Below are 21,692 nucleotides of genomic sequence, written 5' to 3' on the forward strand. Positions count from 1 at the left end.
TATATATATATATATATATATATATATATATATATATATATATATATATATATATATATATATACATATATATATATATATATATATATATATATATATATATATATATATATATATATATATATATATATATATATATATATAAATTTTATGAAACTAGTCATATGATATATATGAACCTATCTAAATAAATTCGAAGTGAATATAATATGCGCTTCATAAATTGTTCCAATGTATGTTGTGCGGATATCTAGTAATGGTTATAAGACGCGCCAATAAATTTGACTCAGACTGGAAATTTCATTCGTTATATGGAAATCCTATAAAAATAACGTTAAGAAGAGTTTTATGTTCCATGAGATTATCTCATATATTTGACAAGATGTTGAACACATCTTGTAACTATTATTGGAAATGCTAATAGTGCAAAATCATTAGAATATCATATAATGTGAAAAAGAAAATTTAGCTCAGTGTACGTTTCACGTAGGTTTTAATTGACTGGCATTTAGAAACTGTTTAATGCATAATCCAATAAAAGTTACGTGTTTCATAGGTAAAATGTAATGTACTATTCATATCACATTTACCTATCAGTTCATATCAAATTTAGATACCAGAGAATTACTATTTTATATATTGGTTGACGTCAAAAGGAAGATTTCAGATTTTCATATAAATCTATGAAATGCAAAACACCATGAAAAATAAAACATTTATTTCAGAAAATTAGCATATGATTTCAATAGCTTAAAAAACCGAAGCCGAAGTCGAGATCCGAGAACTCCCCCAACACTACCGATGCAATTTGATGTCACATTACATGGTTTCAGTGTCTCTAGCTTCATGCCGATTCTGAACTCGTTTTTCGGTGGACCAACGGCATTTGAAGCATTCGGCAGGAGCGGACAAACTTCCAGGCTCACGCAGGCACTCAGTCCAGTCTAACACATGGAAACTTTCATACTGGAATGGTCCGGTCGATGTAGTGAAAAATTGTAATTAAACAACATTTCTCGCAAATATTTACACTACTTACACTTTGAGGGTCACTGTTCGCCATTTACAAAATCGAGTTTTTCACACTGGAAATTCACGTAGATTGTTTGACGTTTGGTCAATTCACGTAAACCTTATGTGATGACACTATTCATTTTAGGGGATGTTCGTATAACATTCATTTTCGTCACGTAAAATATTCAATTTGACATTTGAAACCATTTTACGTGATTTTTCCAGTAAATCGAACGTGAATTTTTATTTAAGTGTAGTACAAGTTGTTTTATTTTTAGTTCAGTTGTTAGTCTGGGTAAAGGGTTTAAAAGAAGTTTTAAAAACTTTTATATTACTGGTCAAAAAAGACACTTATTATAGTACTAGTAGTGACTGCAGAATCAATTACAAAACTCATATAAATTATAATCAGAACCATAAGGCATTCGAATTGTTACTTGGGATTCCTTTTAACCAGAGTGCCTATAACCAGAGTGACCGTAATTAAATTTGACAATCTCTCTCTTCAGCAGACACAAAACCTCCTCATCATTTGTATCAACAAATTACAATGATCCAACAGATACATTTAGACTTAACACTAACAATTAAAACTAAATCTAGAACCCTATAACTAGTTGAAGACACCAAGCATTACAGGAAATGGAAAGGGTTGATGGAGGGTTATGTGGTAAACAAGCGTGGGCTAACGACGGTGGACGACAGAGAAAACGACGGTGTTAGAATCGGGATGTAGATTTGCTTAGAGATCGAATAATGGATGGTGGAAGACAGAAAAAATGAGAAAGGGACGACCGGGTTAATTTCGACGAACGAGTCTAGTTTACAATGGAGATGGTGGAGAGACGGAGTGTGACAGATCTCAAAAATCTAACAGATACATTGTCATATACTTATTACTGATAATTAAAATTAACCCTATTGCTCATCTTAATACTTAGAAAAATGAGAAGTAATTCAGAAATAAGCTTTTCTCGGTGTTACGAGATAGGTGAAAATAGAACACGCGAGAACATCGATTAAATAGACGGCACATACTAGAAAACGGTTCGTTATAGCCGTAATTAGTTCGAGCAGATTGAATTCTAAGAAATGAATGAGATCGGAGATTGCGGAAGTAATAGCTAGGCTCAGGTTATGTAACAATTCGGGGTAATCAGTTCGTATTTCGTTCGTAATCAGTTGTAACAAATCCGCCACGAAAATAGCTCTGCAGATGTCTCGGCGGACGGATAACAAGTCTAAATCGATAAGTTTACAGCGCTCACGATAGCTGGGAAGGTTGTTGGGATCCCTCCAAGGAACATTGCGAAGGACAAGTCACATAAATGTATGCTGAATAGCTTCGTGTTGAATATCGAGTTGATAATAGGGAGCCCAGACAACTGCAGCATATTCGGGAATAGAGCGAACTAGTGCACAATGTAATGCTTTAAGACAATATATGTTATTAAAGTTCTTTGTAATGCTAAATATAAATCCTAACATCTTGGAAGCCTTAGAGATTGTACACACTTAAATTTTTTAGCTGAGTCTCGGCAAAAAAATGCCGAGATTCGCACAGCCGAGTAATCAGCAATCATCTCGGCAAAAATAAAATTACTGAGCGTCTCGGCACCTTAAAATTTGACAAACGTCAAATATTGCCGAAATCGTCAGCATAAGATTTACTGTTTGCTCAGTGAAACGTTCACTGAATATTCGGCAATCCAATAAAACGAAAAAATGAAAAAAATAAATTACCGAATCATCAGTAATTAAAAATCTAGTCAATTAATTTTGTTTGTGATTTCTCAACATTATAAACACGCCATTCAGGATCAAAAATTCATTTTATTAATACTTAAAGGAGGCTTACAAATTTGTTGCCAGTTGTGCTGAAAGCCTCTACCTGAAAACATGTAGCATAAAAAAAAGCGGCGTTTCCAGATGCGACCACCTTGAGTCGAGCTGGAAATATGAAAATAAAAATATATATTGATTTTTGGCTTACAAAAATGTTCAATATTTAATGATGCATATACGGTATTGTTACTTACTTTGATCTATTGCATTATTCCATGCATGGGATTATTTTTTCGCTTATCCTCCAAAGTTTTGTCTCGAGGACGCTTTGAGCCCCGTGTTGGGTGCTTTTCCCTTATAATCGCGAGTGCTCTGATAAAGTCGCTTTTTATAAAGCGAAACATGTCACTATATTTATTCAATATTTTTACTTGTAAGTGGTTCCACGCTTCTTCGAAGATTATCCATTTTTTCACTCGAGAATTTCATCAGAAAATAATCGCACAATGCGTAGCGAAAATGTAACGTGGCAATAAATGACAGCTGTCGTGCTGAATCTCGGCAACAGCTAGCGCATATTCCGAAATCTCGGCAAACGTCTCTGCTGATTTCGGGATATCTGTTGTTTACTGATAAATTCAGCAAGCAATTATGCCAAATTTCGGCAAAGTGAATCATTTTACCGAAATATCAGTGAATGAATTTAACGAAGTTCAGAAACATGCGTATTGATTACTGAGCAATCAGCAAATGTACGTGTTGCTGATCAGTTTCGGCATTTCATTATGCCGAGCTCAAGAAATGGTTTTAAGTGTGTATATTCTACATGATCCTTGAAATTAAGTTTTGAATCCAACAGAACTCCTAAGTCCTTGATAGTCGATTCTCTTTTGAGAATAGTTTGGGAAATGTTATAGTTGAATACAACTACTGTGCGTTTACGTGAGAAAGAAATTACGGAACATTTTGAAACATTCAAGACCATTCTATTGAGGTTGCATCAACTGGAGAAGATATCTAACTGTTTTTGCAGAAATATGGTATCTTCCAGGTCTTTAATAGGATGGTACAATTTCAAATCGTCGACGAATGATAGTTTTTGACAAGGCTCAAATCATTCAGATATAGCAAAAATAAAAAATGGCCGAGTTGACAACCTTGAGGTACCCCCGAGTTAGTTAATAAGGGTGCGGCTGTGCAATCACAGTTTTTTGACTATCATAGTACGGACAATAAAATAAGACTGCAGTCAATTCGAAAAGGACCGCTAAATCTAAGTCTTCCTAGCTTAGCAATAGGCATTCGATGATTTTTTTTAATCAAAAGCAGCGGAGAAGGCGCTATATTTAGCGTCAACCTGCTGTCGCACCTGTAACGACTGAATAACATAGGAAGTGTACACAGATTCCTAGATATAGATCGTTTTGGCATGAAACCGTGTTGAGTTGAGGATATATAATTATAGCAATTGTGTATGATGAAATCCAAAACGACTAATTCGAAGAGCTTAGATACAGCACACAAATCGGTAATTCCTCTGTAGTTATGGACATCTTGATGTCTTTGTTTGGAACTAAGCTGACCGTTTGTAAGGAATTTTGGCAACCAGCAGAAGCCTTGTTGCAATCCTCTTGCCGTACTTGCTTATTTTGATCTTTATTTTTTTGTTCGGCCTCATTTGATATTGTGTGCCAAGAATCCGGCAGAAACAGAACCGTTTATAACTACTAGGCGAAATTCTCTGCCTGCAACGATTGTTGCATTGTTGCTAGGCTCTTTGTTTATTTGGGAACAGGGAAAAGCCCACTGGAGCTGAAATTTACAATCTCTCTCTCTCCAGCAGACTTAAAACTTCCTCATCTTTTTATATCAGACTTCACAGCCGACTCATAAGTGTACAATACTATTGAATAACCAGTGATATAATCCTACGGACACTAAGAATCCATCTAAGACTCGAACAAACGACACCTGGCTTGTTAGATCAGCGCCCTTTAGGGGAGAGTTGGCAGCCTTGGGCCGGCGTATGCCTTGGGCCACCTGTGTGTTGTCTAAAAGTATTGAAGGAAATTGTCATTTTGCAACTACAATATAAATTTTTGGTTCATTCAGTAAAAACCATTCAAGCGAAGAGGTTGTGTTTCGATTGTACTGGCTCGTGAGTTAACGGCTGCTACCGAGACAATTCTAAGCTTCAGGTAGTTAAACTGCCCATAGCAAACGCAATATTCGGGGCGTTTCCCGACTGGAAAGCTAGCAACGAAGGCCATCCCGTTCATACGCACAGAGGTGTAGAGACACAGAGGTGCGAGAGCATAGAAGTGACGAGTCACAGAGGTGCCATCGCATAAAGGTGCGAAGACGAAGGGGTGCAAAGGCACAGAGGTGCTAAAGCAACCCAGTGCTGATCTACCTGGTACCAGAATTTGTACGCTGCGTAGGATCAAAAGAGACGGCATATATCGCGAGGTGCTACACTGCAAGCATCGCATTTGATCGCCACCAAGAGCAAAAGCACTGTACCTGGGGTCAGGTACAGGCAGCACAGCAAGTGCAGTGGTGTTCACAACGACGGCAGAGCAACTGAGATAGCAGTAAACGACAGAAGACTGCCAATTGGAAACAGCAGAAGACTGCCAATTGGAAATCGTTGGGAGAGCTACACGTCGTTCTTCACGATAAAGGAACAGAGACATCAGCTACAAGGTAGATTTAATTTAATTTATTTTTTATTTCTTATATCTGAAATTTTACTAAACATAAGTTTTTATTTTGGTATTATTAATTTACAAAAAAATTTAATGTAATGGATGATCTCATGGAAGATCATCCGAATCCGATTCCGGATACTAGTAAGAGTGTAAATACTCCGAGGGCTAAACATTATCCACAGGGTACCACTGGGCCATGGATAGTCTATCTTCGAAAAAAAGAAAAGATTTTAAACTTGATGCAAATTACAAAGGATTTGACATCACATTTCTCTAAAATTAAAGAAATCTGTAAGGTTAATAGAGATAAAATTCGAGTTGTTGTTAACGACTTGAAACAGGCAAACGATATTGTAACCTGTAAATTATTTGCTATTGAATATCGAGTTTACATTCCATCGAAGGAGGTAGAAATTGACGGTGTTGTGACTGAAGCAAGTCTGACAGCAGATGATTTACTTAAAAATGGAGTTGGCCGTTTTAAAAACTCCATGCTTGAGGGAGTTAAGATACTCGAGTGCAAACAATTGTACTCAGCATCTATTGTCGATGGAAAAAAGTCTTATCGTCCCTCAGATTCGTTTCGCGTAACATTTGCCGGATCTGCATTGCCTAGCCATGTCTTTATCGATAAAATTCGTCTTCCTGTTCGGCTTTTCGTACCGCATGTTATGAATTGCACGAACTGTAAAAAATTCGGACATACAGCTACTTACTGTAGTAATAAGTCCAAATGTATCAAATGTCAAGGGCCTCATAAAGATAATCTTTGCGATGAAGATGTTGAAAAATGTGTTTATTGTGGGGAAAGTCCTCATGATGATCTTTCAGTGTGCGCTGCATTTAAGCTGCGTAAAGACAAAATGAAGCTTTCTTTAAAAGCACGGTCTAAGCGCACATATGCAGAAATGCTTAAAACGGCCATACATGTCTCTCCTTTGGAAACCGAAAACGGTTTTTCAAATCTTGCGGAGCCAGAGGAATCTGACTCTGACGGAAACAGTGAAGATACCTCGTTTGTCACTCCTCAAGGGTCTGTTAAGAGGAGATTACCAAACCATAAAATACCAAAAAAGACACCTAAAATTACACCTTCAAAAAAAGATCCCCGTGTTAAAGCTAAAAAGCCAAATTTAAAACCAAAAACTGTGCCTCCTGGTTTGTCAAATTCACAAACCAATCCAGGAACTAGCTCAAGAAAAGACAATAATCCAGTGGGCTCCATTTCACATTCACCAACAGGATTACTGAAATTTTCGGAAATTGTAGAATGGATTTTCGCTGCATTCAATATTTCTGAACCTCTAAAGACCATCATAACAGCATTCCTTCCAATAGCTAGAACTTTTCAAATGATTCAATCACTGTCCTGCAGTGGAATTGTCGAAGCATCATGCCAAAACTTGATTCATTTAAAGTTTTGTTGCATAGTCAAAAATGTGATGTATTTGCTTTGTGCGAAACATGGCTTACATCAAACATAGCCTTAAATTTTAATGACTTTAACATTATACGTCTCGATAGAGACTCCCCGTATGGTGGAGTTCTTTTAGGAATTAAGAAATGTTATTCCTTTTATAGATTAAACATTCCTTCGACTTCTAGTATAGAAGTCGTTGCTTGTCACATAAACATTAAAGGAAAGGACATTTGCATTGCTTCGGTATATATTCCTCCAAGAGCTCAAGTTGGACAACGACAGCTTAATGAAATTGTCGAAGCCCTTCCTGCTCCACGTTTGATTTTAGGAGATTTCAATTCGCACGGAATGATGTGGGGTTCCGTTTACAATGATAGCAGATCATCTCTAATATATAATATTTGCGACAATTTTAGCATGACGGTACTAAATATGGGTAGCATGACACGGATCCCAAGACCTCCTGCACGTCCAAGTGCATTAGATTTATCTCTTTGTTCGACTTCAATTCGACTAGATTGCACCTGGAAAGTATTTCCTGATTTACATGGTAGCGATCATTTACCAATCATCATCTCAATTAGCAGTAACAAAGGCATTGCTAATTCAGTTAATATTCCATATGATTTGACAAAAAATATTGACTGGATTAAATACCTAAGTAATATTTCAAGTGTCTTAACTTCAATGGAAGAGCTCCCCCCACTTGAAGAATATGACTTCCTCGTTTGTTCGATTCTGGAGGCCGCAGAACAAGCCCAAACCAAACGATTTCTTGGTCCATCGTCTAACAGAAGGCCTCCAAACCCTTGGTGGGACAAAGAGTGCTCAGATGCTAAGCACGCGAAACAAAATGCTTTCAAGACGTTTTTAAAACGAGGAGGAGGAACTCCTCAGAATTTTGAAAATTTCTTGACTTTAGAAACCAAGTACAAGAGCATACTTCGGGCCAAGAAATGTAACTATTGGAGACATTTTGTCGAAGGTTTGTCAAGAGAAACCTCAATGAGCACTCTTTGGAATACGGCCAGACGAATGAGGAATCGTAACGTAGGAAATGAGAGTGAGGAATACTCGAACCGATGGATATTTGATTTTGCGAGGAAAGTTTGTCCAGATTCTGTTCCTACGCATAGCATTATAAGGGAATCTTTTCCAAATAATGGTTCCATTGATAGCCCCTTTTCAATGATGGATTTTTCCATAGCACTCATGTCTTGTAACAATAACGCTCCTGGGTTGGACAGAATTAAATTCAACTTGGTGAAGAATCTGCCCGACCTCGCAAAAAGACGTTTGTTGGAATTGTTTAACAAGTTTCTTGAGCAAAATATTGTTCCACCTGACTGGAGGCAAGTGAAAGTTATCGCCTTTCAAAAGCCGGGGAAACCAGCTTCCAATCACAACTCATATAGACCCATTGCGATGTTGTCCTGCATCAGAAAATTATTCTACGACGTCTCGACACTTGGGTCGAGACGAACGGGTTGTTGTCTGATACTCAGTTTGGCTTCCGTAGAAATAAAGGGACGAATGACTGCCTTGCATTACTTTCGTCTGACATCCAAATTGCCCTCGCTCAAAAGCAACAAATGGCATCTGTATTTTTAGACATTAAAGGAGCATTTGATTCAGTTTCCATTGATGTTCTTTCAGACAAGCTTCACCAACATGGACTTCCACCGGTTATAAATAATTATTTGCACAACCTTTTGTCAGAGAAACGTATGCATTTTTCACATGGCGATTTGGCAACATTCAGAATTAGCTACATGGGTCTACCGTAAGGCTCATGCCTCAGTCCGCTCCTTTATCATTTTTACGTGAATGACATTGACAGCTGTCTAGTAACCCCATGTACACTAAGACAATTGGCAGATGATGGCGTGGTTTCAGTTACTGGACCCAAAGCTATTGATCTGCTTAAACCATTGCAAGATACCTTAGATAACTTGTCCGTTTGAGCTGTTCATCTGGGTATCGAATTCTCTGCGGAGAAAACAGAGCTGGTCGTCTTTTCAAGAAAGCATGATCCCGCGCAGCTTCAGCTTCATATGATGGGAAGAATGATTCAACAGGTTTTGACTTTCAAATACCTTGGGGTGTGGTTTGATTTCAAATGCACGTGGGGAGGACACATTAGGTATCTGATAACGAAATGCCAACAAAGAGTAAATTTTCTTCGAACAATAACAGGATCTTGGTGGGGTGCTCATCCGCAAGATCTAATAAAAATGTATCAAACAACGATACTTTCAGTGATGGAATATGGATGCGTTTGTTTTCGTTCCGCTGCAAACTCTCATATTATCAAACTTGAGCGAATTCAGTATCGTTGTTTGCGAATTGCTTTAGGGTGCATGCATTCGACACATACAATGAGTCTTGAAGTTCTGGCGGGAGTTCTTCCATTAAAAGATCGATTTTGGGAGCTTTCATCACGCCTGCTAATAAGATGTGAGGTGCTGAATCCCATGGTAATTAATAATTTCGAACGACTAGTCGAGCTTCGATCTCAAACAAGATTCATGACAGTATATTTTAACCATATGTCACAGGAAATCAACCCTTCAAGATATATTCCTATCCGTGTCAGCCTCCTAAATGTCCCTGACTCAACTTTATTTTTCGACACATCCATGCAGCGCGAAGTGCGTGGAATCCCGGAACACCTACGCTCGATGGAAATCCCAAAAATATTTACAAGTAAGTTCAGGCATATTGACTCTGAGAAAATATTTTACACGGACGGATCACGAATTGAAGAGGCTACTGGGTTTGGTATATTCAACAATAATGTTTCGGTCTCATTTAAGCTTCAAGAACCTGCATCGGTTTATATAGCAGAGTTAGCAACAGTTCATTATAGTTTGAGTGTAATCGTCACGTTATCTCCAAACCATTATTTTCTTTTCACAGATAGTCTGAGTGCAATTGAAGCTATTCGCTCAAACGCTGCTTGCAAAAATGAACCTTTTTTCTTGGGCAAAATAAAACAGTGCCTGAACGTCATATTGAATAATAATTATCAAATCACAATAGTTTGGGTTCCGGCTCATTGCTCCATTCCAGGCAATGAAAGAGCCGATATTTTAGCCAAACGTGGTGCTATTGAGGGTGAAATTTATGAGAGACCGATTGCTTTCAACGAATTCTATAGTGCGTCTCGCCAAAGAACACTTGCCAGCTGGCAAGCTTCTTGGGATAAAGATGATCTGGGTCGGTGGATGCACTCAGTTATTCCTAAAATATCGACAAAGGCATGGTTCAGGGGACTGGATGTGAGTAGAGATTTCATTCGTGTGATGTCCAGACTCATGTCCAATCACTACACGTTAGATGCACATCTCCTTCGAATTGGACTTTCCGAGACTAATCATTGTGCTTGCGGAGAAGGTTACCGCGATATTGACCATGTTGTTTGGACATGCGTGGAGTTTCGTGATGTCAGATCTCAACTAATAAATTCCTTGCGTACCCAAGGTAGACTATCCAATGTCCCAGTTCGCGACATTCTTGCTTGTCGTGACCTTCCATACATGAAACTTCTATATCATTTCATTAAATCCATTGGAGTTCCAATTTAAATTTTATTTTATGTTAGACTGTTTTCTCTTCCATGAGTTCAACCAATAGCCAACTATAGGATATTGAATATAAGTGGTGAACTGATACAAACAAACCTGAAATAGTTATAAGATCATGTACAAAATAAATTTATTTTATTTAATGTAATTTAAAATAGCAACTCGCTTGATTAAAACAGTGTTTAGATTAATAATGAGTACCAACATACTAATATGATATTCGAAATGTATTTGGTTTAAACTACTATGTATTGTGGATGCCACGGCGAAGAAAAACTTATGTATATTGCCTATGAAATAAACGTATTTATGTGAAAAAAAAAAATAAATTTTTGGTTTCAAAACTTTACGGGGTGGTCGTGGGATCGAATGAACGGCAAAATTCGTTTTTGGAGACACTCTTTTTGGTATAGTTCCGATGTCATTGTCTTATTTGTAACGAAAACTTTCCTTTTTTTTGCCACAGCTGAAAATGCCCTGCAAAATCATAAATTTTCTTGAAAATTTGTCGACAACAACAAACTTAAATTTCACTGGAACATCCCCCCGAGCCAAGTAAAATGTTTGACCTGGAATTTGCCCGAAGTCAGCCTTGACATAGGTTTCATCGTCCATCAGAAGACACCCGTCGAACTTGGTCAGCACCTGATCATATAGTTTCCGAGCACGAATTTTGACCACACGATTCTGTTTTATGGGCCGATTTGGCTGTTTGCTAGCTCGAAACGACTTGATTCCTTCCCGGAGTCGAGTTCTCCTCACGGTACTATGGGCAGCACCGAATTTTCTGGCCAAATCACGGTCCGACAGATGAGGATTCCTCTTAATCGTCTTCAAAATCTTACCACGTAGTTTCCGGTCGACAGTTCCACTCCGACGATTGGCTCGAGGCTTCCGAATCGTCGTCAATGTTTCCTTATACCGTTTGATAACGTTTGATAACGTTTGATACGGTATTTCTGGGCAATTTCAGCTGTTTAGCTAGCCTAGATGCAGACCACAATGAATTTTCCAAATAGTTCCCTTCTTTCAGCTTCCATGTTGATTGTTTACAAAGTACAGTCGATTTGCGGAATGTCAAAAATCATACGTGAAGCTAACAAAATTCCCGACACGTGGGCGCCAAGAGCTTCCAAATCCGTCCACCAGGAGCGCCACAATATGAGCAAAAGTTTGTTCCAATTCTAAATGAAGCAAGCTTTATTTTTCAATTTCAACTTTTATGTATAAATTACAAAAGAATCCGTTTACAAAACAATCACAATGAAGATAAGCAGGTGTACTAAAATGTCAGAGTGCGGAATTTTTGAATACCTTTCATTTACAGTTATAAAAAATGTCGAGGGAAAAATGGCCCAAAGCTGCCGACTGTCCCTTACTCTGAACCACCGTAACGTAAGACCTTTTATTCTTATCAAAGTTTTTGACAATCAGCTAAACCATCTCAGAGAAAACGATGTAAGCTCCGTTTTGAGTTTAAACCACTATTTGTTATACTTCCGGAATTTCAATCCGGTATTGCCAAAGTTGGTTCGTTGATCAATTAACAATAACAACAAATTGGTATTGCTCTGAGTACAATTTAGAAGACTCGTACGGTTTTGCCTTTCTTATAAAGAAAGGCTTTGCAATCATCACTGAAACCGACTTTCGAACCGTGGTCGTACTATTCGATTCGTATACTATTGGGCTCAGTTTGGATAATTACTTTAATGAAACCTGTTTTAATCTACCTAGCGGTGTAACGAAAGTTTAGAAACCAGTAATAATCGATTCAAACATATTTGAGAAAATCAAAGATTTTGACCATCATTTTCCGGAACTTTCGGAATCGAAAACTTAAAAAACATTGTTGAGCCTTTGAAATAAATGATGGGTTTACTTTAAGCACCCTATCTCCGGAACCGGAAGTTGGTCTAAATAAAAATCAGGAAATTCTTATGGTATCTGATGACATCTCAGTTGAATCTAAGATGGTAAAAATCGGTTAAGTCATCTTCGAAAAAAGCTACTGAAATTGTTTTGATTTTTTCAAGCATATCACTCTGTAGTTCAAGAACCGCAAATCGGCTAAAAATGAAATTTTGGAACTTTGTAAGAGATCACAAGTCCTTCCATTTGAATCAAGGTTTGTGTAAATCGCATTCAGCCGTCTACGAGAAAATTGAGAGACATTATTTTCGCTTTTTATGTATATCACCCTGTAGTTTCGGTACCGAAAGTCGGATCCAAATGAAATTCAGGAACTTTGTATAGGACTATAAGTCCTTTAATTTGAATCTAAGTTTGTAAAACATTGGTTAACCCATCTTCGAGAAAATTGAGTGATCAAATTTGTAACACACACATACACATAGACATTTGCTCAGGTCGTCGACCTGATTCGAACGGTATATGACTTCCGAGCCTCGGTTCGAAAGTCGATTTTCACATTGATTGCTGAGGCCAAATTATTGCTTTATATCCAAACTTTTCACTACCTTGGCAAATAGATTTCTACATGCTTGGATTGAAATAAAAGATCCTACGATCCAATAGAAAATAACTATTACTCAGACCAGACTTCCATTTCATTAATAAAAGTATTTATTTTTAATTTAAGATCGTTTAGAATTGACATGATTAACCATTTATTCAAATATGCCGACCTTGTTAGCAAATGACTAAATGAATTTATATCAGTCCTCGGTTTCCGGTTTAGGAAGTACCGGAAATATTGAAACTCCAAATCGGAACAATTCAATTTCTTATAGATGGTTAAACCCATTCCAATTATCATGCATTTGGTTTATTGTGTAACTTTTGTTGGTTTTTGAACAATCATGCAGATCGCTTAGTAGACCAACAAACTCAGTGTGGAAAAGCTGAAATATATCTCATAAAATACTAATAATATTTCGAATGATACCTGTATGATGATTGTTAATTGTTAATAATATAGAAATGCCACGAAAATATTGAAACATCGTTGCTTGTCTGAAATATATGAACAATCAATTTGATTTTATGATGATAATTCCTTCATATGAATTCAAACTTTCTATCTAATTGAAACGTCAGAAATGAATTTGAATGCCGATCAAACGACGAACTTCATACGGCAACACGTTTGAATAAGAATATCTATGCACTCAAAAGTTTGAAATTTCACACTCTCATAGTTCAAGCTATACGTACAGTGTGCAACACGTATCTGATTAACTCAGGTGATTCGTTTTATCAACCCGATAGCGATATCTGAACATATTTAAAATTCTGAATAATGTTTGTACAAATGTACAAAATTAGACTGATTAATTAAGCATAGTTCCGTCTAAACAGCTAAATCGATAAAAAAAATCAGCATTTTAACCAGTTTTGTATGTCTTAACTATTTATTTATACAATTTGCTATGGTTCATTTACAATCGACTGAAGGTAGCGACTACAAGAAATTACGACAAAAAGAGCAAAAAATGAAGAACAAAAATCTGCAAAATCACCTCTGCGTCCAAAGAAGACGATTTAAGAAGCAAGTCTCAACATTAAGAACCACAAATCGCGATCGTAGACATTCAGTGCGAGTCGATCTTTCGAGCGCGCAGCAACGTTGTTGTCGATTATCAGAAACTAGGTATCAAGTGGAAAAATTACTTCCAAGTGTTACGAGATTAGGTTGCAGTGATAGTGAATCAGTTTCCGTGTATCTCAATTTGTTCCTTTAGTGTAAAGAATATTGCACAAGTAGTAGATCAACGATAAATTACAGTATGATGCTGAAGGGGATAGCAATTGGCATGGCCGTGGCCATATTCATACAATGTGCTTTTGGTTTACCGGCTCCACAAGTAAGTCAGTAGATACGATTGGTGACACCTTTCGATTACGTAGTGATATGTAAAATCGTAGCTTAGTATGCGGAAAAGTGTCTTTAATATTATTATTTGATTTAAAAAAAATTCGATCTAGTATAGTGCTTCATGTCGCGGCGAGTTGAACGCGTACGCAACATAAATTGTAAAATTGTGAATTACAGCATTAGTAAAAATTGACATTAAATTTCCGACTATCATAGTGGATTACATTAATAGAAGGCGGAAACAATTTTTTTTAATTGGTAAATCGAGACCGACGAAAAACATGTATTTACAGACGAAGGAAGCATTCCATGGCAACCGGATTAAAACTAGCAGTGGTGATGGTGGATTGAGATTATTACGAGGTCTGCTTGTACGCATGTTCTGTATAAAACATACACACATCTTGTATGCGGAATAGGCCGAGTCGTTGTTCTCGATTATGGAAGTTTTAACCTTGTGATCAAAGTTGTATCTAAAAGGCATTTTTCTATGCGATACCATCTGAAAGGTCTAATATATACCATTTAAAAAGAATAGAATTTATCACCACATTCTACAAGAAATACATTCAGTAGATTATTATTGATAATTACAAAGACACAACAAAAAACCTGTTTCAATACACCTAGTGGTGTAATGATGCCTTTCTTATATATAATACTGTGGTTTTCTATTCAAAATGTTTCTCTTCGATTTTTGAAAGAAACCAAGGGATTGTTTGTGCATTAACTAGTATAACATTTGCCGGTTTAAATGACGGTATACAATATTTAACACACTTCACCCCATAACTCCGGAACCGGATGAAATTCGGGAATTCCGTGTGGGACCGTGAGACCTTTTATTGAATTTAAGTTTGTGGAAATCGGTCTAAGCATCGCTGAGAGAAAAGAGTGAGATCCCATTTGGAATATATGACCACTATTTCCGGTGCTTTCGGAGCCGGAGACTTGGAACCAGGACGGTTTGTTTATAATGGCTATCGATTTGTGTAGTTTTGAGACCAGTTCAGTATCCGAAATTATGCAGTAATTTTTGGTAGAACCATAAGACCTTCCATTTGACCCTAAGATTGGGAATATCGGTTTTGAGTCCAGTTAAATTTTTTTTTAAGGTTTTTGTTTCGCCGGTTTAAATGACGGTGTACAATATTTAACACACTTCACCCTATAACTCCGGAACCGGAAGTCGGATCAAGATAAAATTCAGGAATTCCGCATAGGACCGTGAGATCTTTGATTTGAATCTAAGTTTGTCAAAACCGGTTCAGACATCTCCGAGAAAACCTAGTGAGATTATTTGACACATACACACACATACACATACACATACACACGCAGACATTGCTCATCTCGATGAACTGAGTCGAATGGTATATGATACTTTATTTTTACTAGTCGGTTTTTCAAGTGATTGCATAACCTTTCTATATGAGAAAGGCAAAACAGGTTGTTCCATACTCACAAAAAATCCTTTTTTACATTTTTTTATATATATAAAAAATAGGTAAGACTTAGATTCCGCACGGTAATAGCTATCCAACAGGCCATAGATTGATAAAATTCGTCCATTTTTAACGGAGATATCGCAATTTTTGTGTAAGCGACTTTTCCCCCTATTCCAGCAGTAGAAGTTTTGAGCGCTGTATGGCAAATAAAATCTTGGGAGCAACGTAAAACACGATTTTTGTACTGTTACATACAATTGTTTCTAAGTGCCAAAAAGACTGTGTACAGCATCCTTTTTCATGACATTTTGCCTCGGACCGATTTTAACACGGTTCGTTTTTGGCAACATAATCGTTCGAATATGACATATATAAATCAGATGATGGCATCATTTTAGAGGTGAATGCAATTCCATAATTATATAGTTTTAAACTACTTATGAGCAATAAATGCTGGAAGAACATAACACCCATATACCATTCGAATCAGTTCATCGAGATCAGCTAATGCGTGTGTGATAATAATTTCAAAATAAATAATATCACTCAATTTTTTTCGGAGATGACTCAACCGTTTTCTACAAACTCAGATCCATATGAAAAGTCGTATGCTCCTGGTTCCTGAATTATGTTTGGTTCCAACCTCTGGTTCCGGAACAACAGGATGATATGTGAAACGAAATTAAAATTGTGTAACTCATTTTTCTCGTAGATGGCTGAACCGATCTAAGATTCAAATGAAATCTAAGAATCATCTAAGATTCAAATGAAAAGTTTTAAGATTCTATAAAATATCTTGTTTTTCAATCAGATCCAACTACCGGTTTCGAAGATACAGGGTGATTAGTATAAAAATGTCTATTTCACAAAAATTAATCAGGTTTATCGGGTTAGCAGTTTTGGATAGTCGATAACCGAATAAACTTATTTCATATTTAGTGATATTCAGTTTTCGATTCGGAAGGTACCCAACTCTGGAACTTACTTCGACATATCATGGGATTTTCAATCGATTGTCACACTTTTAGATTCAAATTTGATCCGATTTCCAGTTTCGACATCACAGAGTAAAGAGTGATTAAAATCTCAAATTGTCGCTTAAAACGACGTTCATTGAAATAATGTCATGAAAACTGAAAAACCGAAGAATATTCATGCAAACAACTCATGCGGATTAATAAAAAAGGCATCATCTCACTGCTAGGTGGATTAATCACGTTTTTTCATTTCAAACTGATAGAAAAAATATTTCCAACAAAAGCAACAAATTATGTGCTAGTAATATTATTGCACCACTATTTCCCTTATTTCGAACAAATAGGTTGTACACTATTTGGTCTCAATATAAAATATATGTATTTTTTTCAATCTAATTACCATAACCATCACATTACTGAGCTGATCTCCGATTTTACACTCAACAAATTATGTTATCGATTCAAATCTAATCGTTTCAAAAGATAATTTGAATTATGAAGATGAGATGAATATGGAACTGTTATGTCATTTGAATATCAAATATAAAGCATAACTTTAAAGTATATTGATTGTTTTACATTCAGCTCATCAGTGCATTAGCAGATTATGTTGACTGCTAATGCCACCTCCCGGATCAACATAATCCGCTAAGCAGACGTAAAGTCATTGCTATTTACAATGCATTTTTGTATACCGAAGTGCTATGTCTATCCTGACGTCGCAGACGAAAACGAATTTACGACTTCATGGGCGCAAACATATTGTAGTCATTTAGGTTTTGGTACCTCGTGGGTACCGGTTTGTGCTGAAGTGCACATTACTATTTTGATTGTTTTACGTTTCGCATTCAGCTCATCTATGGTCTATGGTATAACGACGAGCAGTTGATTCGACAATGGATAGTGAGTAGCGCGATTGTTTGTATAATTCCACTTATTATTATTTTTTTTTATTTTTTTTTTTAAATAACTATTTATTGGAATATGAGTTAAAATTAAATTATTAAGATTTAAATTGGGTGTTCAGCCACAAGTGGTGACTTTTCAGCCCTGTTATATATATATATATATATATATATATATATATATATATATATATATATATATATATATATATATATATATATATATATATATATATATATATATATATATATATATATATATATATATATATATATATATATATATATATATATATATATATATATATATATGATTTGGTTATTACCATGAAGACATCATTTGCTTCCGCAATTCTGAGATTTTTGTGTAGGGAAAATTCTAAACCTACTTGTATTGTGTAATGGGGAAAAGGATTTATATACTAACTTACTAACTAATACAGAGAGCGAATCGATACAATTGAAGATTGCTTCGATTTTTGTCGGAATTTGCTTATAATATTATGTGACATTACATCTAATGGTTCTATATGTGTGAGTCTGTGTAACTCATTTGTACTAAACCAGGGAGGACGCTTCAGAATCATTTTCAGAATTTTATTCTGAATCCTTTGAAGCGTTTTCTTCCTGGTGGAACAACAGCTTGACCAAATTGGTAACGCATAAAGCATGGCTGGTCTGAAAATTTGTTTATAAATTAACAATTTGTTTTTTAGACAGAGCTTAGAATTTCTGTTTATAAGAGGATATAAACATTTAATATATTTATTACACTTTGCCTGGATTCCTTCAATGTGATCCTTGAAAGTGAGTTTTTTGTCATACGTTAAACCTAAGTATTTAGCTTGATCAGACCATGTCAATTCCAAGCCATTCAATTTGAGAATGTGATTATTGTTTGGTTTAAGAAAAGAAGCTCTTGGCTTGTGAGGAAAGATAATTAATTGCGTTTTTGCTGCATTTGGTTTAATTTTCCATTTTGACAGATAATCACTGAAAATATTTAAACTTCTTTGTAGGCGACTGCAGATCACTCTTAGATTTCTACCTGTGGCTAACAGGCTTGTGTCGTCACAGAATAGCGATTTCTGACAACCAACGGGTAGATTTGGAAGATCAGAAGTGAAAATATTATACAAGATTGGAGCTACACTCGAACCCTGCGGAACACCGGCTCGTACGGGTAGCAATTCAGATTTACAGTTCTGATAGCTAACCTGAAGAGTACGATCAGTTAAATAATTTTGAATCATTTTGATCAAATAAATAGGAAACTGGAAATCAGACATTTTTGCTATTAAACCTTTGTGCCAAACACTTTCGAATGCTTTTTCTATGTCTAGAAGAGCAACTCCAGTGGATAACCCAGAAGATTTATTTGATTTTATCATGTTCGTTACTCTGACAAGTTGATGAGTAGTTGAATGTTCATGACGAAATCCAAACTGCTCTGGTAAAAAAATTGAATTCTCATTTATATGAGTCATCATTCTCAACAAGATAATTTTTTCAAAAAGTTTACTGATAGAAGAAAGTAAGCTAATTGGGCGATAACTTGATGTTTCTGCTGGGTTTTTATCAGGTTTTAGGATAGGAATTACTTTAGCGTTTTTCCATCTTTTTGGGAAGTAAGCTAATGAAAAACACTTGTTGAAAATTTTAACCAGGAGTCTCAAGGCAACATCGGGAAGATTTTTAATAAGAATATTAAAAATTCCATCATTACCAGGAGCCTTCATGTTTTTGAGTTTCCTAATAATTGATTTAATTTCATCAAAATTCGTCTCAATAATGTCATCGTGTGATAACACTTAGGTTGAAATATGATCATATTTCAGTGAGACTTCATTTTCAATAGGACTCACAACGTTTAAATTAAAATTGTGGACACTCTCGAACTGCTGAGCAAGTTTTTGAGCTTTTCACCATTTGTAAGAAGTATTTGATTTCCTTCCTTGAGAGCAGGAATTGGTTTCTGAGGTTTCTTAAGAACCTTAGAAAGTTTCCAGAATGGTTTAGAATATGGTTTAATTTGTTCAACTTCTTTAGCGAAATTTTCATTTCGCAAAAGAGTAAATCTATGTTTAATTTCTTTTTGTAAATCCTTAACTATGTTTTTCATAGCAGGATCACGAGAACGTTGATATTGTCGTCGACGAACATTCTTCAACCGAATGAGCAGTTGAAGATTGTCATCGATGATAGGAGAATTTAATTTAGTTTGAGCTTTGGGAACTGAAAGATTTCTAGCTTCGATAATATAATGATTCAAATTATCAATTGCTGTGTCGATGTCCGCAGAATTTTCTAAAATAGTTTCATGATCCACATGATTTTCAATGTAAGATCTGTAATCCAACCAATTAGCTCTATGATAGTTGAAAATAGAACTAATTGGATTAATTATAGCTTCGTTGGAAAGTCTGAATGTTACTGGAATATGATCTGAGTCAAAGTCAGCATGAGCAATCGGTTCACTACAAATGTGACTTTGATCTGTTAGAACCAGATCAATTGTAGACGGGCTTTTCACGGAAGAGAAACAAGTAGGATTACTGGGATGAAGAACTGTGAAGTAACCAGCTGAGAGTTGATTATGAAGTATTTTACCATTACTGTTATTTTGCCTACAATTCCACTGGACATGCTTAGCATTTAAGTCCCCTATTACGAAAAATTTCGATCGATATCTTGTAAGTTTTTGCAAATCGCCTTTGAAGAAATTTAATTGTTCGCCGGTGCATTGGAATGGCAAATATGCTCCAGCGATGAAATAAATTCCATGAATGGTTTCAACTTCGATTCCCAAGCTTTCAATAACTTTAGTATTGAAAGAAGGTAAAATTCGATGTTTAATTTGCCGTTGGACAAAAATGGCAACTCCACCACCCATTCCAGTAAACCTGTCAAATCGATGAACCACATAATGTGGATTACTTTTCAATTTTACATTTGGTTTAAGAAAAGTTTCTGTCACAATGGCAATCATTATAATATTATTTGCAAATTTCCATCCGATTTGAAATGCTTCAAAAAGTGATGAAGTCGAATTCATTTGGATGATCATTTGAAAAAGTTGATCTTGTAGGTAGATCATTTTATTTTCAGTTATATCGCCTAAATCGACTTCATTTAAAGAAGCGAATGGCATTGAAGGAATATTTGTAGGTAGACTGCCATTAGAAGAAGATGATTTGGCCGGTCTACCTACTAATAAATTGTTTTCGTTAGAAGAAGAACTGCAAGGCGGTCCTGTGTTTTGATTATTTACATTAGAAGAAATAGGTGATAGATTTCTACCTAATATACCAGCATAACTGACATTAGAAGAAGATGATGACGAGGTCGATCTACCTGTCAATAAATTGTTTTCACTAAATTTTTGTTTGAGCTGTTAGTAGAATGTTGTCACTAATAGTACTGTTGTTGTACCGTTGAATTCCACTATGTTATATCACGTCATTACACTCTCACAAAGTCACTCTTTTCACAGTCACTATTTTTCCGATATTTTTCCGAAGAAGGATGCAAATAGCACTCCGAAATACGTATCTGTATTATAACGTTTTATACACTTTCGGAAAAATAGTGACTGTGAAAATAGTGACTTTGTGAGAGTGTAATGACGTGATATAACATAGTGGAATTCAACGGTACAACAACAGTACTATTAGTGAAATTGTTTTCGTTAGAAGACGAATTGGCAGGCGTACCTGTTTTTTGTTTCGAAGAAATCAGTGCCTTAGAAGAATTAGGCGTGGCATTTGTAACGGTTTTTTGATTTTTTTTTGGTATGTTCTGTAAATTTAAGGTCGTTGATTTGACTTGTTGTCGAAGCGAACGAGCGTTTAAAATTTTTTCCCTGACAGGACATTTTAAATAATTGGATTTATGATTTCCATTGCAATTTGAACATGAAAATTTATCAGTGGTTTCATTAATTGGACAAACGTCTTTCGAATGCGATTTACCACAATTCAAACACCGTATATCCATATGACAATTTT

The 21,692-nt window shown here is 35.9% G+C and overlaps 1 protein-coding gene across 3 annotated transcripts in view; it reads left to right on the forward strand.

Moving 5' to 3' along the window:
* The first annotated feature begins 14,048 nt into the window (after positions 1-14,048).
* Positions 14,049-21,692, forward strand: part of LOC131439542 (merozoite surface protein 2) — a 37,983-nt gene continuing 30,339 nt past the window's right edge. The window contains exon 1 of one of the 3 annotated variants that reach the window (XM_058610683.1): positions 14,049-14,344. In XM_058610683.1, the coding sequence (XP_058466666.1) occupies positions 14,267-14,344 (78 nt within the window). In that variant the 5' untranslated portion in view covers positions 14,049-14,266. The remainder of the gene's footprint in view (positions 14,345-21,692) is intronic. The other 2 variants (XM_058610684.1, XM_058610685.1) reach the window with 2 other exon arrangements.

The sequence above is a fragment of the Malaya genurostris genome, chromosome 3 (assembly GCF_030247185.1).
Source record: "Malaya genurostris strain Urasoe2022 chromosome 3, Malgen_1.1, whole genome shotgun sequence".
Taxonomy (NCBI): domain Eukaryota; kingdom Metazoa; phylum Arthropoda; class Insecta; order Diptera; family Culicidae; genus Malaya; species Malaya genurostris.